Source organism: Fonsecaea multimorphosa (genome assembly GCF_000836435.1).
Source record: "Fonsecaea multimorphosa CBS 102226 unplaced genomic scaffold supercont1.12, whole genome shotgun sequence".
Classification (NCBI taxonomy): domain Eukaryota; kingdom Fungi; phylum Ascomycota; class Eurotiomycetes; order Chaetothyriales; family Herpotrichiellaceae; genus Fonsecaea; species Fonsecaea multimorphosa.
Genome location: NW_015971646.1, coordinates 49,802 through 65,472, shown reverse-complemented (window position 1 = coordinate 65,472; position 15,671 = coordinate 49,802). Strand labels below are relative to the sequence as shown.

At 52.3% G+C, this 15,671-nt stretch overlaps 5 protein-coding genes and 1 non-coding gene across 6 annotated transcripts; 3 read left to right on the top strand and 3 right to left on the bottom strand.

The window, feature by feature from the left end:
* Positions 1–510: 510 nt before the first annotated feature.
* On the bottom strand, positions 511–2,274 carry Z520_06375 (uncharacterized protein; the record flags this gene model as incomplete). Its single annotated transcript, XM_016776875.1, has 4 exons — positions 511–688; positions 760–1,376; positions 1,430–1,968; positions 2,064–2,274. The coding sequence occupies 4 exons, from the start codon at positions 2,272–2,274 to the stop codon at positions 511–513; spliced, it is 1,545 nt and encodes a 514-aa protein (XP_016631720.1).
* A 1,514-nt stretch (positions 2,275–3,788) lies between these two features.
* Positions 3,789–5,478, bottom strand: Z520_06374 (uncharacterized protein; the record flags this gene model as incomplete). The annotated part of the gene is made up of 4 exons (XM_016776874.1): positions 3,789–4,138; positions 4,221–4,441; positions 4,503–5,311; positions 5,449–5,478. The coding sequence occupies 4 exons, from the start codon at positions 5,476–5,478 to the stop codon at positions 3,789–3,791; spliced, it is 1,410 nt and encodes a 469-aa protein (XP_016631719.1).
* Positions 5,479–6,322: 844 nt separating this feature from the next.
* On the top strand, positions 6,323–8,371 carry Z520_06373 (uncharacterized protein; the record flags this gene model as incomplete). The annotated part of the gene is made up of 1 exon (XM_016776873.1): positions 6,323–8,371. One exon carries the CDS (start codon positions 6,323–6,325, stop codon positions 8,369–8,371), a length of 2,049 nt encoding a protein of 682 aa, XP_016631718.1.
* A 419-nt stretch (positions 8,372–8,790) lies between these two features.
* Z520_06372 lies at positions 8,791–8,907 on the bottom strand. The gene has a single exon. It is a non-coding gene; the product is annotated as a tRNA-Cys (tRNA).
* Positions 8,908–9,790: 883 nt separating this feature from the next.
* Positions 9,791–12,817, top strand: Z520_06371 (uncharacterized protein; the record flags this gene model as incomplete). The annotated part of the gene is made up of 5 exons (XM_016776872.1): positions 9,791–10,208; positions 10,254–10,705; positions 10,753–11,323; positions 11,806–12,620; positions 12,671–12,817. 5 exons carry the CDS (start codon positions 9,791–9,793, stop codon positions 12,815–12,817), a joined length of 2,403 nt encoding a protein of 800 aa, XP_016631717.1.
* Positions 12,818–13,353: 536 nt separating this feature from the next.
* Z520_06370 (uncharacterized protein) lies at positions 13,354–15,402 on the top strand (the record flags this gene model as incomplete). Its single annotated transcript, XM_016776871.1, has 1 exon — positions 13,354–15,402. One exon carries the CDS (start codon positions 13,354–13,356, stop codon positions 15,400–15,402), a length of 2,049 nt encoding a protein of 682 aa, XP_016631716.1.
* Positions 15,403–15,671: the final 269 nt, after the last annotated feature.

Sequence of the window (15,671 nt, the reverse complement as noted above, 5' to 3'; positions counted from 1 at the left end):
CCTTTTCTCTGTCCGGAGGTATGCTTTTCATCAGATGTGCCGCTTACATCGACGAGACGATGCTCAAGTATGTCTACGAGGGGATGATGCTTACATATTGTTTATTGTGTTGCATGAGTATCCTTACGCTGGTGTGAGAAAATGAGGTAGAACTTCTGACTTTGAGCGGAGCATTGGTACGAGCTAACCAAAAACACGAGAGAGAGCATCGGCGAGGAACAAGATACAGAAAGTTTGTCGGTGAGAAACACAGGTGTGCTTCAATATGGCACTTGAGGTTTGCCAAAGAATAGCCCGTCTCCACGAACCAACTGTGTCCCCACTGACCCATGATTGATCTGGCGTGGAAAGCAGGCACCAGTTCAACCATCCAAGTTACAGCATGAATATTTCAGACCAGTGGTCAACATGGTGAGATGCGAGGAAAGCATCAGGAAAGAGGACATAGTCCTCATGAATTAATCTGCTACTTGGGTTGTTCTTCAGAGCTGTCATCCCACATCGAAAATCTCATCCATTCTTCTTTCTCGGTTTGACAGTCACCTGAATCCCCTTGGAATCAAGTCTGGGAAATGGAAGAAAGAAGTCGTGAGCCAACTCCACATTACTCTTATCGGTCTCGTACAGCTCAAGCTGGAAGTACCGGAACATAGCCGCCAGGGTTAAGTACAATTCGGCATGAGCGAGGCTAGGGTTTAAGCGAGATGCTATCAGAACAGAGCTCACGAGCTGGAATAGCGGATACAAGATCAAACTCACTTGATTCCCAAACAAGACCTCGTGCCTTTACCAAATCCCACGAAATACCTGTCTAAACTGGATCCGTTCTTGGCCTTTGGTGAGTCGAGCCACCTCTCAGGGACAAAGGACGTGGAGTTTGGGAAGATTTCCTCGTCATGGTTGAGAAACGGGATCGTCATCGAAATCGGCGTCCTGGCCGGGATGGTCCATTTGCCGTACTGGATTGTCTTGGGAAACAGACGGGCATTGCGTGCCGTCGTGGAATAGGACAGTCTGACGGCTTCTTTTATGCAAGCTGACAGATAAGGAAGCTTCTCCAGTTCTGTCCATTCGAGCGGCTCGCTGGGGTCCAGCTCGTCGGTGTCTGGAATGGCTTCCTCGAGCTCTTTGCGCAGACGTCCAAGGACATTCGGATCGCTCAAAATATAGAAGGTGGCTACACTGAGAGTCCAGCCGGTGGTGACGACCCCTGCGCCTATGATCAACTGTGCTTCGTCCTGCAGGCGTCGGTCAGACTTCTCACTGGGGGGCAGGTCGCCTCGAATCAGCTCCGAAAACACAGTAGGATGATCGTTTTTCTCAGCAAGGGCATCAATCTTCCCGGCCTTCAAATTGACGATCTGTCTGGCAAAGTCCTGCGAGCGTCAGAAGAGGTACTGATAGAAGAAGGAGCACTCTGAAGCCTCACTCGTTGCATCTTAGAGACAAGGGCATATAATGGCTCCAGCTTGACGAGCCAGGCCTGCGGCAAGCAATTCAAGATCTTGGGCACCAGAGGGAATTGCAGCGACATGTTCCCACTGATGCTGACGGCCCTCATTGGGTCGTGAAGAATCGGCGTCCACTCGGCAACATCGAGACTGTTGTAATCGTGAGCAAAGCAGTATTCCATGATCACGTCTTCAGCCAAGGCCATATAGCCGCGACTGATGACCACTGGGGCGCCCGACTGCTGGTATTCTCGTGCTTTGACGATCAACTGGTTGAGCTTCTTGCGAATGATGACCTGCAGGTCAATGATTCTCTTTCGCGAGAAGAACGGATTCAACGCGTTTCGCCGGATGCGGTGCAGCTCATCTGGAGCCGTGCTCAGGACCGAGTTCTCGTTCCCGAACCGCCCAGACATCCAGTCGTACTTGTCGACCCTCCCGGCCTTGGTGAAGATGGTTTCCCAGAAATCCGAGTCGAGAATATGGACCTCGTCTGGGGTGATGCGAACAATGGGTCCTGCAGGGTCGTTCCGTGCATAAGTCAATCTCCGTCCTGCATGCGCAACAAATCACCACGCCTCGGCACAATCTATACTTCAAGTTGTTACGCACCATACTTTTCGTGCAGGGCCTTGATGTGGAAGATGAATTTCCCCTGTAAATGGACGTCGTAGTAGTATTCATGCCACCTGCTTATTGCCGCGTACTTGGGCCCCGGAAATCGAGCCAACGGGTGGAAGTAGAGTCTGTATACAACAAGCCCGACGATGTATGAGAGCCAGGCCAGACCGAAGACGATCAGAGTCGAGAACAGATACGACATTGTGAGTCAAAACGCCAAAGTTTAAGGAAAGGAAGAGCAGGAACAGCAACCGGCGGACTTTGGGACGTCAATAGCAAAAGGAAAGAAACAAGTAGCTTCGAGGTTTAATACTGTACATTGCATATACCAGAAATCGGTGAGAGTGTGAGAGTGATTGACTGTTTGCCGGTCAGCACAGCGGCCTCTCCTGGGGCCTCTCCTTGTATGTCCGGAGGCACACTCGCAGACAAACCCTTTTGGGGCCACTGACATATCTAGTCTGCTGCACAAAAATCGTTGTGGGCCGATATACCTTCAGGTCGATCGGTTTCTCTCCTCCATTCACGCACCTCTGCGGATCTGGCTAGACAAGATGGTCGCGTAGCGAGGCCCCTTCGCGCATTGATTGTGCAAGCCGTCGACGGCCGTGTCCAATGACTGTGGGCGACATGCTCGGCATCACACCTTGCGCTACATTTACTGACCTAGGTGCATAAACAGGTCATCCTTTGATACTTTACGAGTTACTCGTTACGAGGTTACAAGTGGTCCCAAAAAGGTGTCCCTGCACGCCGACCCTCTTAGAAGTGGGGTTTGGTACATACTAGGTAGTACTAGTGGTCGAGCGACGGCTCCTCGACACTGAAACGTTGCGGCGCAGCCCGCTGCATACTAGTAGCGTGCACGAAAATGGGGCGTGGCTCATACAGTGATGGGCAGTACCTTATGCCGGACGACAAACGGGGACCAAGAGCGGCTTGACATGGCATGTAGCATATGTACATGAAGTCTTCCTCAACACCATAGACAACGAAACCTTGCTCGCCCCACCTGCCCAAGTCCAGGGCCGGCCGAGGCTGGGAATATTTAGTATATATAATATAAATCCACAATTCCCATCGCCTCCCCAGGTAGGAACATTAACCTAGTGGAAATGTTTACCCAAGCCTTCGCATCAAAAGCAGTTCTTCGGGACTCTCTACACTCTGCAAGATTGTAGTTCAATTAGTAGTTCTTCGGGACTCTGGCTTAGGTGGTTAATGGGTTCCTTCAGAGAGGGCGCACGCAGGAAACTGCGAACCTACCTCTGTAAATACCAATCCCTTTTTTTTCTCTTCTGCTTTTTGGTTCCGTGGTCAAGATTCAAAGCGGTATTTTGTTGTGATCACTTTTTGTGCGCAGCCTGCCACGGCGTCAAGTGAAGATCTTGTCAGTACTTGGCGATATGGCGATGCGCTGCACTGGGCGTCCTCCTCAGCATCAGCACCAGCACTGGGTTATGGGCGATTCACTTCACCGACGAATACCCCCAGTCCACAGTCCTTCGGACCGACCTCGGTTCCAGCCAGCCATCAGTTTAGTCCCACCCGACTGCAAGTTTGAAGTCAACGACTTTGACTAGACTTGGTGTTTCGTGCAAAAGTTCGACCTCATCTACGGAAGAATGCTGCTTGCAATAGGGCTTTTAGCGCCTATTGTGCACCGTGTTCCTACTTGTTTTGGCGTCGAACTTGTCACTCGGGCCACATTTGCACTTACAACCGAGAGACTGGTGGTCTGTCATAGCCTCCGACCGAGCTTTCCTGCTGCTTCCAACCGGCGACCAGGTCCTCCACGACGATCAGCTCATCTTGACCCCAAATGACACCCCCTTCGACCCCATCCGCCACCCATCCTTGATCCGTCTTCTCAAACACGCGATACGATGGGACGCCACAGATCCCGGCCTCGACGGCTTCTTGGGTGTTGTTTCGCAAGATGTCCTTCACTTGAGGTGAGGATGCCTTCTTGAGCAAGGCCGCGGCGTCGCAGCCCGCCGTTGCGAGGTATGAAGCCAAGACCTTGTCGTCGGATACATTGATGTCGCGCTCCCAGCAGGCTCGGACTATTTTGTGCGCGCCTCGTGGTCAGTAGAGTGAGGTAGGAATGGGTCAATGGGCGTCAATCGTAGGGAGAGATCAACTCACAGAGCAGGGGCACAAGGAACGGATCCACAATTGCGCAGCGCAAGGCCGTGGGCGTCCGGATGGGAAAGTGGCTGGGCCAGCGGAACTGCACGGGCTTGTCGTGGGATCCGCGCTGCTGGTTCACGCCGTTCCAATGACGGACCCAGTCATCCAAGTCTTTACGCATGTAGGCTCTTTTGGCCTGCGAGGTGGCTTCCATGGGGACATTCGGTGCGCCAACTCTGTTTTTTGGTAACTGGTCAGATTGCGAGTCCCACTTTCTCTCGGCGCGTCCACACTCACGCTTTGAACAGCGCGCCCAACAAAAAGGGCTTCATGACAATCTCGACCTCGGGTCCAAACTGTCTCCTCAGCCGGTCCAGTTGCGTCCACCCAAGGAACCCCCAGGGGCTGCTAAAGTCGAACCAGAACTCGACCCGTTTCTGGCCGGTCGCTGGATGCCCCTGCACGCACCGGGGCTGCAGACTCGCCAGGTTGGGCACTTGGGCGTAGTCGCCACGGCGTTTCAGCGCATGGAGCGCAGCCTCCACGAAGTGCATCCGATCTTGGCCCCAGTAGAGGCGGCCGCGGTGCGCCTTGCCATCCGTATCGTCCACCCACTCCTCCTCATCCACCCAGAATGCAGGCACTCCGGGCGCTCCGCGCGCAATTACTTCTGCAGTCGCCGCACGGAGAGCGTCCTGGGCATTTTTGTCGTCAAAGGCCGCCTCAGAGAGCCGGACGCCACTTCGCCGGGCCACATCCTGGAGCACCGATTTGTCGGTGATGTCGAGGTCCTCGACCCAGTACGCGCGAAACAGCGCGTGCGAGAGCGCCGGGCGGGCCTCGACGGCCACATGGTAGAGCAGACGCAGAGCTAGGACGGGACTGCGGGGGTGGACGGAAGGCCAATTCAGCTCCACGTTGTTACGCTGCAGGGTCCGCCGCAGAGCACGCGACGTGAGCCGTTTCTTGGTCGGGTTGAAGACGTCCGACGCTGAGCCCGCGGCGCCCTGCGGAGCGGCGGTCTCCCGATAGATGGCGCCCAGGAGCACCGGGGTCCAGATGAGGTCGGCTTCGGTGCGACGGGCGAGGGCTTCGACGCTATTCTCCTCCAAAAAGGAAGGGGGTCAGAGTCAGAACAAAAGGAGCAACAATCAAAGCATTTTTTCATAATTCATTCTTCCTTGGCGTGGATTGGTTGGATACACAATGCGGTAACCCAACTACGAAGGGGTATGTTACCTACCGAAGCGAGCCCATATATGCGAACGGACATGTTACCTAGTTGATGTTTGGGTCAATAAATCATCTGCTACCGTGAAGAGTGTTGCCCAGGCAATAATGAAAACTATTTGTTCATTCGTCGAGTAGGAGAGAGAGACTCAAGACCGGCTTGAACGGTTGTGTGACATACATCGTAGTAGAATTGGAGCGTTGGCTTGTCCTTGCGAGCCATTTCTCAGGTGTCGTCGACGGGGACGGATGTAGATTTTGAGACGGCAGTTGTCTTGAGCCGCGTAGAGAGCGATGTAAGCAAGTTATAATGACGGAATGGAATGGAGAGCTTTCATGGAATGTATGAGCATTTTGAATCAAGGGCTATGGGAGCAGTGAGAAGGAATGTTGGTGGTTAAAGGCTTGGGATCGGACCTCGGTAATATGCTGCCGGTAAGACGGGAGCGGGGTCCCCACACACTCTTCAGCCTCGTCAACTGGCACCACGGGCCTTGCTCTGCATAACATTGTACATGCATGGCTCGTTTCTGTCTCCGCGTGCTGGGGAGTCGAGGGATAGATCAGACGATTGGAAGGAAAGGAAATAGAAAGCCCTTGCCAAGTTGGATCTGATTGAAGAGTATCCGCCCCTCAACCCAATCGCACTTTCTTATCCTAGGCTGAGCTTCCGTTCCACATTCGTATTTAGTGGTTGCCTAGTCCAAGCACAGTAGCTGCTTCCGCTTTCCAGTGTACGCATTTAGTTTAAGGCTGGAGATGCCTGATCTTGGTATGCTCCCAAGCACACTTTGAGCTGGCGCCTTGAAGTACTTGACTTTACAAAGGCAGCGGCCAATTCAACACCTCGAATCCAACACGAACGAGCTCCGGATACTGGAAGCAGCATGGATGACAGCCAGGCAAATGGTTCTGATCTCTGCGATCTTTGCGAGGTTCTATTTGAGCATCTCCTGGACATGCGCAACCCACAGCGATACTCTTTGGATGCATATGACCAGAAACTACATTTCTCTTCTGAATTTCTAAAGCGAGGCGGTGACTTTGACTCTCTACCTCCAGACACAGCGAGGACCCCATACAACCTTATCCGCGCGTCGGGTGGTGGGTGTGCTGTGACTACGCACCATGGCACCGTGAGTAGACTCGCTAGTTCGGGTGAGACGTGCGCCGTCTGCCGTCTCTTCTCTGCTTCAGATATATTCCTGGAAGGGGCGACTACCTACGAGGTCAACCTACATGAAGGAACTGGCAACGCAGATGACCTTATCTTCGAATTACTACCTGTAGATGGACCACGGCAGGAAAACGCTCGGTTGAGTGCAGACGCCTACTACCTGTGCATGAGGCACGATTTCTCAGAAGACAAAGTCCCGGAAAAGATACAGGATGCAGCCAGAAAACGCATCTGGGGCCGACAAGTTCATGCTCGATCTGACTCGGAAGAATGCCGACAGTTGGCCCTGAAGTGGTACAAGACATGCCAAGCGCATGAAAGGTGCCATCGACCCCAAGGATCGACTTTGCCGACACGCGTGATAGATGTGGGAAGACGTCCTGCAGATACCATATGCTTGAAGACGACGAGCGAAGTACACGGGAAATACGTTGCTTTGAGCTATTGCTGGGGTGACTTCTTGCCCCTGAAACTGACCAGGGACGTCATCAAGCAATTCGAGGTCAGTATTGCGTCTGCCAGCCTTCCAAAGACATTTCAGGATGCTGTCGAGGTTACTCAAAGTCTCGGATTTCGATACCTTTGGATAGATGCTTTGTGCATTGTCCAAGACGACCCTTTGGACGTGGCTAGAGAGGTCGCTTCAATGCACAAGGTGTATGGTAACTGTGAGCTTGTGTTGTCAGCAACATCGTCCGAGAATTGTAATGGTGGGCTATATTCTCTTCGGAATGCCGTCGCGACCGAAATCCGATTGCCAAAGACTACCAATTTGCATACAGCTGGCACAGTTCTCATCGGTCGATATAATCGACACCGAGTGGCACACTTAGATTCACAACCACTTGATCGCCGTGCATGGAGTCTCCAGGAAAGATTACTAAGTCCCGCTGTGCTTCACTTCTTACCTTATGGCTTAGTCTGGGAGTGCCGGACAGTATGTGTGAGCGAAAATGGAGAGGTAGAAGTTGACGGGATCGATCCCTTCCTGAAAGCTCTTCCGTGGCTGTTTTTGGGAACTTGGACTGCTACAAAATATGGCACCTGGACCGAGATTGTGCATAAATACTCATCGAAGAGCATGACCTACAAATCTGATCGACTGCCAGCAGTCGCTGGACTAGGCTCATATCTTCATGATCATGAGTACAAGCACACAAGATATTATGCAGGGCTGTGGGAGTCAGAGTTGCCGTGGAACCTTGTTTGGAGGACATCATTTCCCCAAGAACGTAGTACGACGACGCAGTGCCAACCACCTTCCTGGACCTGGGCAGCTGTCAGCGGAGCTGTGAGCTACTCTACATGGCCTGCCGAGCTTAATCCAAAGGAACGGAAGAGCTATGTGACAATTTCACATATTGAGACAATCCCAACCCTACCAGGCCACTTCCTTGGCCATGTCAATGGTGGGAAAATCGAACTGCATGGGCCAACACAGGAAACCAGCTTTGACTCAAAGCTCAACTCGCTGGACCAGCGAGACTTTTTCGGACACATAGAATGCTTCCTCGACATCAAGATTCCTTTGAAGAGATGCACATGCTTGCTGGTAAGCTGCTTGCCGCAAGTGCTGCTAAATGAGGGCGAAAAGAAGTCGTGGGTGGCAGATTCCCTGATTTTGTTGGCTTGCAGCGATGATGATGAGAGTTGCTGTCAAAGAGTCGGAGTGGTACGACATTATATTGAGGGTGATACCCAACCTTTTCCGACTGACGTGTTCAAACACCCTATCACTCGAAGGGTGACGATAATATGAGAGTGTAAGCAGGCAGCCTCAACTTGCCATACGTGAGCACAATCATCGGAACCGTTGGCACGGAGACGACATTGGTTGTCGAGGTATCGTACGTAAAAAAGTCTGAGGAATACCTTTAGAAGTCTGAGTTAGGAGCCGCCCTCCGTAGTCTTCTCCAGATCTCTGGTACAGTGTGGCACGACAGACAGAGGATGAGAGAGCACAAATCACACTCCCGCGCCCATTGGACGTTCGTCATCAACGGGTACGGTCCACTGTTTCGAAACCACGGCTGAAATGTCGCAGACAATGTTGAAAAAAGGGCAGCAGCATCTTGAAGTCAAAGATTTTTGAGCGTACTCAAACAGAGAACAAAAACTACTATATGGATATGCTGGAACAAAACCGTACGTAGTTTGATGCAAAAAAAAAAAACAAAAAGCTCCGAACGTGGTTCGAACACGTGACCTAGAGATATTTGTAGTGTTGTAGCTTATTTTTGAGCGTTGTAAGCTTTGCAACTGCAATCTCTCGCTCTACCACTGAGCTATCGAAGCAATCGCTGTCGAGGTGACTTTCAACCATGAATTTGGGCACACATGAATATAAATAATCAAAAGGTTGGGGGTTCCTGGCGCGCTGGGTATGACTGTTCAGGGGTGCGGGGCTGAGGGCGCAAAGCGGGGATTGGCCGAGTGAACATCCCGGGCCAGTACTCCGTACGAGGTACATAATGATGACGACCTTCTACTAAGACTCATCGCTGACTCCTTGCCACCGCAAGGCGGCGGGAGCAAGCAACTCAGTCACGATTACGATTAATGATACTCGGCATCTCCAGCTACGCACAGGTCGACGACACTTTTGGAGATCCACCGCTCATGCCGTGGTCTCGGAAGAAGTCGTCGCGGCTGGCGATACAAGCAGAGTGTGTAACTGACAGCATCAGCCACAATGGGATCTAAAAGGATGAACGATAATCTTTGGCTTTCCCTTTTTCACAGCCAGACATGGGTGTTGCGGGATCTCAAACAGGCCGCCTGTTTGTCGAGTGCTGGCCTCAACAATACCGCCTCACGGTGCAGGTTTGCGTTTCAAGATGGCGATAAATGTTCCTCAGCAACGCGATCCCGCATGTATGATTTGTCTCCCGCAGAGAGTCAGAAGGCCCGCACTCTGACTCGGAAACACACGTGATTTGGATCAACTGAGTCCTTTAACGGAACATTAATACCAGGTAGTATGCCTGTTTTCGGAAAGTGCTTAGTCGATGGAAATCCAAGCGCAGCGGCAGTTACCTAGGAGCCGCGGCCGTTGGGATGAGCTGAATGAGGACTCTCGCATAAAATCATATCAACTTCCGCCGAGAAAAAGCGTCCGAGAGCAGCTGAGTCGGAAAGACGAGTTGTCTAACAAACAAGTATTGAACAGTGAAACAAGATGGCAGTAAACGGGTTGAGTGGTCAGCATACGAACAATGTGCCCCTCTGGATTGACAACAAGCCTGTGCAGTCGAAGAAGACGTTTCCCGTTTTCAATTCGACGACACAGAAGGAAGTATGGACCGCATCGTCTGCCAGTGTGGAAATTGCTAGGGAGGCTGTTGATTCTGCTTCCAAAGCCTTTCAATCATGGACTCACACCCACCCAACAGACAGGAGACGCATCTTCTTCAAGGCTGCAGAATTGTTCAGATCTCGCGCAGACGAAATTATTGAAACCATGGTTCAAGAGACCAATTGCCCCAGACAATGGGCTGCTGCAATCAACGTGCACTTGGGGGTCGAGTTTTTGGAAGAATTTGCCAGCCTTGCCACAACTTGCAGCATGGGTTCGTTACCAACGACAGAAAGCGAAAGTCGGTAAGCTCTGGATCCCTCCACATTCCCAGCTAACAACCAAGATCGCTTGGCTCTTGTCTTCAAGGAACCGTATGGAGTAGTACTCGGGATTGCTCCATGGAACGCAGCATTCATCCTGGCCCTTCGAGCAGTAACCCCACCGATCATATGTGGAAATACCGCTGTGCTCAAGGCATCAGAACTGTGTCCCAAGACCCACAACATCATTGGTCAAGTTTTCCGCGACGCAGGCCTGCCGTCTGGGGTGTTAAATATCATCCAGCACTCCCGTGAAGACGCTGCTGAAGTAGTAAATGCCTTGATAGCGCACCCTGCAGTTCGCAAAATTAACTTTACCGGATCAACGGCGGTAGGAAGGATCATCGCACAGCAGGCAGGCCGTCACCTCAAGCCTGTTTTGCTAGAGCTAGGTGGCAAAGCTTCGTGCATTATCCTTGAAGACGCAGACCTGGTCAAAGCCGCAAAGGCCGTGGTGATGGGAGGGTTCTTGCACGTGAGTTGATCCTCCTGGATTCTAGGCCGACTTTTGACACTCTATAGCATGGACAAACCTGCATGGCCACGGAGCGAGTGATTGTTATGCGTCCGGTTGCGGAGAAATTCTTGGAGATACTCAAGAAGGAGGCCCAAGCATTTGTCGCAGGCAACGCTGTGTCCATTGACGGGGCGAAGCGAACGGAGTCCTTGGTTCAAGCTGCGGTGGACCAGGGCGCTCACCTAGAATTCGGACATGTCTCTCGTCTCAATGCATCCCTCCAACCGACAATCCTCAGTGGTGTAACAAAGGACATGGCATTATTTCATGACGAGAGCTTTGGGCCAACTCTGACCTTGACAACAGTGGACACTGTTGATGAAGCCGTTGCCTTGGCCAACGACACGGGTTACGGTCTCTCGACGAGCATATTCTCCCAGAACATCCCAAGAGCGCTGAAGTGTGCAAGACGGATGGAGACCGGGGCCTGCCATATCAATTCAATGACGATCCATGATGAGCCGTGCTTACCGCATGGAGGATCGAAACAGAGCGGATTCGGTAGATTCGGTGCCCAATGGGGAATGGACGAGTTTCTCCAAGTTAAGACCATAACAATCCTAGACGAAGGAAATAGTTAGTTGCCATATCTGGAAAATGAACAATGCCGCTGGAGCCTGCGGTAATGAGAGCGCCCTACTGGAAGCATCGAGGCGAGCGGCACCCCAGTGCCCCAGTGCTCCAGAGTGAGCTGAATAATTTTTGCATGTCATAATGGATCGTGGGCCTCCGCTTTTTGTCCGGCATGTTCGGTCAATATGCGGGTTCATATACCGAATACCCAGCCGAACACCCTGCATCAGGACGCCACGTGATACCCTCTCCCTTTGTTATAACTGCCGTTTTGTCCCCAAGTGACCGGAAGAAGGTAAAAGAGCACAAAATGGCGTCCGGATCGAAGTCCAATGGTATGGGGAGCACAGTCGCTCTGGTTGTCTCTGAGCACCATGGGCCCTTCGAAGTTAAAGAAGTACAACTGAATGATATGCGGCCCGATGAGGTTGTGGTCCGCATGATAGCGACGGGTGTCTGCCATACTGACGTGGCTACTTCCATAGGAAACAGAGGTCCTGCACTACCTGCCATTCTCGGCCATGAAGGTTCTGGGGTGGTTGAACAGGCCGGCTCCGAGGTGAAACACGTCGCTGTTGGCGATCATGTGCTTCTATCGTTCAGTTACTGTGGGAGTTGCGTCCCTTGCCGACGAGGAAACGTGGCATACTGTCGAAAAGGGCCTCATTTTAATTTTGGGGGGTCCCGTCTGGATGGGAGCAAGCCATTCTCTCTCAACGGGACCGAGATCAACTCATCTTACTTTGGCCAGTCCTCCTTCGCCGCTCGCTCGATTGTGAGGGGAGTCTGTGCGGTGAAGGTCCCGCCAAACGTCCCGCTAGACATTCTTTGCTGTCTGGGTTGTGGTATTCAGACAGGAGCTGGCACCGTCTTGAATCTTCTCAAGCCCTTCGTGGGAGCATCAGTTGCTGTATTCGGAGTCGGGTCGGTCGGGCTTGCGGCAATCATGGCGGCGGCCAATTTCACACCTGCCACAAAAGTTATTGCTATTGATATCGTGGATTCCAGACTGCAGCTTGCGACAGAGCTAGGCGCGACGCACACGATCAATTCGACTGGGAAAGACGTGGTTGCAATGATCAAGGACGTCACAAACGGCGAGGGTGTCGATTGTGCACTCGATGCGACGGGAAACGTTGCTGTCATCGAGTCTATGATCGCGGCAGCAGCGAACAATGGAACAGTGGCAACAGTCGGAGGAGCGCCCAGGGGGAAGTTTGTCAATATTGAAGCGGCTGCCTGGATAGGGAGAAACGTCAGTTACGTTGGCTCATGTCAGGGGTCTTCATTTCCACGAGAGGTATGATCGATCGGGAGGTGACGGCTTGGCTTTGAACTAACAGTCGGCAGTTCCTCCCGATTCTCGTCGATTTTTGGAGCCAAGGGCGATTTCCAATAGATCGCCTGGTCACCAAGTACCCCTACACCGAGATCAATCAAGCAATCGCTGATATGCACCATGGGAAATGCATAAAGCCAGTGCTGGTATGGGAATGAGGGAGGAAGACTAAGCCAAGAGCCTGGCCTTCGAACGATCATGAGCTATCACCCTTGTCGCCGATATTGAAACTCTGCGCTTGTGTGTCGCACAACTCGTTGGCAAATTCAAGGAATAGAAATGTGTCGATGATCACGGTCATGGTCGGGGAAATGGCTCCAGAATTCATCAAGCAGCCCTGAAGATATGGCTCGCGTTGAGCTGTCAGTCCAATTTTGATGCGACAATGCAGGATATGCTTGATCTCGAGTAGCCGTGCTTGTAGACGAAAGTATACCCCTCGAAATGAAGAATGAAGGGGAAGCTCAAAGCCTCGTCGAAAAGGAGAGGCTCGGCGTACGGACTAACAATCCCCCGAGACTGGGCACAATTGCTCACGTTGACACTTTGGCGCGTCCGGCGTCGACGTCGCGAGGTGCACCAGAGCCTAGGAGTTGGGTAATGAATGCTACCTGATATCCTGGTTTTCAGACAGGAGCCATGTCTTTATAACACACACTCCCTGTAATGACTCCTGTCAAAGTGATCCTTCAGCATGTGGCTGGACCGCTTAACTGCTGGTGCTGCAACACCCAGCGCCTCTCGTGAATCGCTCGTCCCGACGAGGCCATACTCTCCCTCCCCTCGCAAAACCTCACAGCTTGGTCAGGCCCAACGCACTCTCTCAGGCCTTGGTCTATCTGCAACTAGATCCTCGACCTCCATTGATCTTAGTGCGAACACTTCTACCACATCGCTCACAGCCCCGGCGAGACAACCCAATGGATCCTCCCTCAGATTCGAGCAGAGACCCCCACCCGATGTCGCAGACCCCGTGAATGTCATAAATAGTATACTGGGAAACTCGAAACATGGAACAACACCTGATGGTGGGTCCAGGAAGCGAGACGGAGAAACGAGTAAAGAGATTGACTTTGGGGGTTTGAGCCTTGAAGAGTTCGTTGTCCAAGATATACCGCTGCGACCTGCTGGCGACGGTTCTGCGGTTGCGATATCAACAAAAGAGAACAGACGGAAATTCGAGGAATTTCACAAGTCAATTGCAGAATGCGACCAAATTCTTACCAACGTCGAATCTTACCTGACCAATTTCAAGGCCGAACTTGGTCAGGTCTCTGCGGAAATCGAGAACTTACAGGCTCGCTCTACGCAGCTCAACGCTAAACTCGACAACCGTCGTAATGTCGAGAAGCTCCTGGGCCCTGCGGTTGAAGAAATCAGCCTTTCTCCTTTCACAGTGAAGTCCATCGCAGAAGGCCCCATGGACGAGACATTTGTCAAGGCTCTGAAGGAAGTGGAAGCCAGGTCACTCATAATAGATGCCAAAGAAGGAAAGTCGGAGCAGGTCAAGGCGTTGCAGGACCTGAAGCCTCTGCTCGAAGACCTCAAGGCCAAAGCGATTGAGCGCATACGTGACTACATCGTGGCTCAGATCAAAGCGCTTCGTTCACCAAACATCAATGCCCAAGTGATCCAACAGCAGACTTTCCTGAGATATAAAGACCTTTACGCCTTTCTGGCTAGAAATCATGCGGTGTTGGCCGAGGAAATTGGGCAAGCATATGTCAACACGATGCGGTGGTACTACAGCAGCCACTTTTCCCGGTACCAGCAAGCTCTTGACGCTCTACAAATCCACGCCTTTGATCAACATGACCTGCTCGGCTCAGAACCGGCCCCAGCAACAAGACGGAATGTCCTGGGCTCATCCAAACCCCCTCCTCCACCGCACGATGCCTTCAGCCTGGGGCGAAGGGAAGACCTTCTTAAATCGAAGAACGACACAGCCCTGCCAGCCTACCTCGCGGAAGAAAGCAAGTCAGCACATTATTACCTAGAAGTCCCCTTCCGGAATTTCAACCAAGCACTCATTGACAACGTCTCGGCCGAATATTCGGTGATCACCGAACTGTTTTCCACCAGTACGTATCATCAAATCTCGCGCCGGGTAGGTGAGATCTTCGAGCCGACGTTCGCCATGGGTCACAATCTGACCAAGTCGCTCGTTGAAAACACCAACGACTGCTTGGGCGTCTTACTCTGCGTGCGTCTCAACCAGCATTTCGCATTCGAGCTGCAGCGGCGCAAAGTCCCCGTGGCGGACTCATATATCAACTACACAAACATCCTCCTGTGGCCGCGCTTTCAGATCGTCATGGACGCGCATTGCGAATCTCTAAAAAAGGTCCCCGCTCCAACGACCGGTAGTCGGGGCGCCGCGGCTGCAGCTGCGTTTTCCCTCGTTGGCGGAGGAGGATCGCCGTCAGATGCCTTAAGGGCCTCCTCGGTCGCACCGCACGCCATCACACAGCGCTTTGGCCAATTCTTGCAGGGGATTCTCCTGCTCAGCGCCGAGGCCGGCGATGACGAGGGCCCCGTCTCGAACAGCCTGGCGCGGCTGAGGACCGAGTACGAGTCTCTGATGGGCAAACTGGCCAAGGGGGCCGGCGACGCGAGTAAAAGGAACAAGTTCCTATACAACAACTATAGTTTGGTCTTGACCATCGTCAGCGACACGAGGGGCAAGCTGGCGGAGGAGCAAAAGGAGCATTTTGGCGGTCTGGTCCGGGAGATGAAGAAGTAGATTAGACCCAAGCCTTTGAATTAATAATGAGGCTTTGGAAAATGGACGCCAAAAATTTGATAATGTATCTATTCATGCTTCCATCGTGACGTATTCCATGGTGACATCGCACACGCCGACGGCCTCTTCTTGCTCCTGCTCTTACTCTCTCCCTTTACAAAGTAGCATGCCAAACACCAAGCTCGGAAAGCAGAAGAGAAGTAGATCTATTCGCACGCGAAAGCAAGATGAGGAAACCCGTTATGTGCTCCCGTGCAAATCTAGGTTAC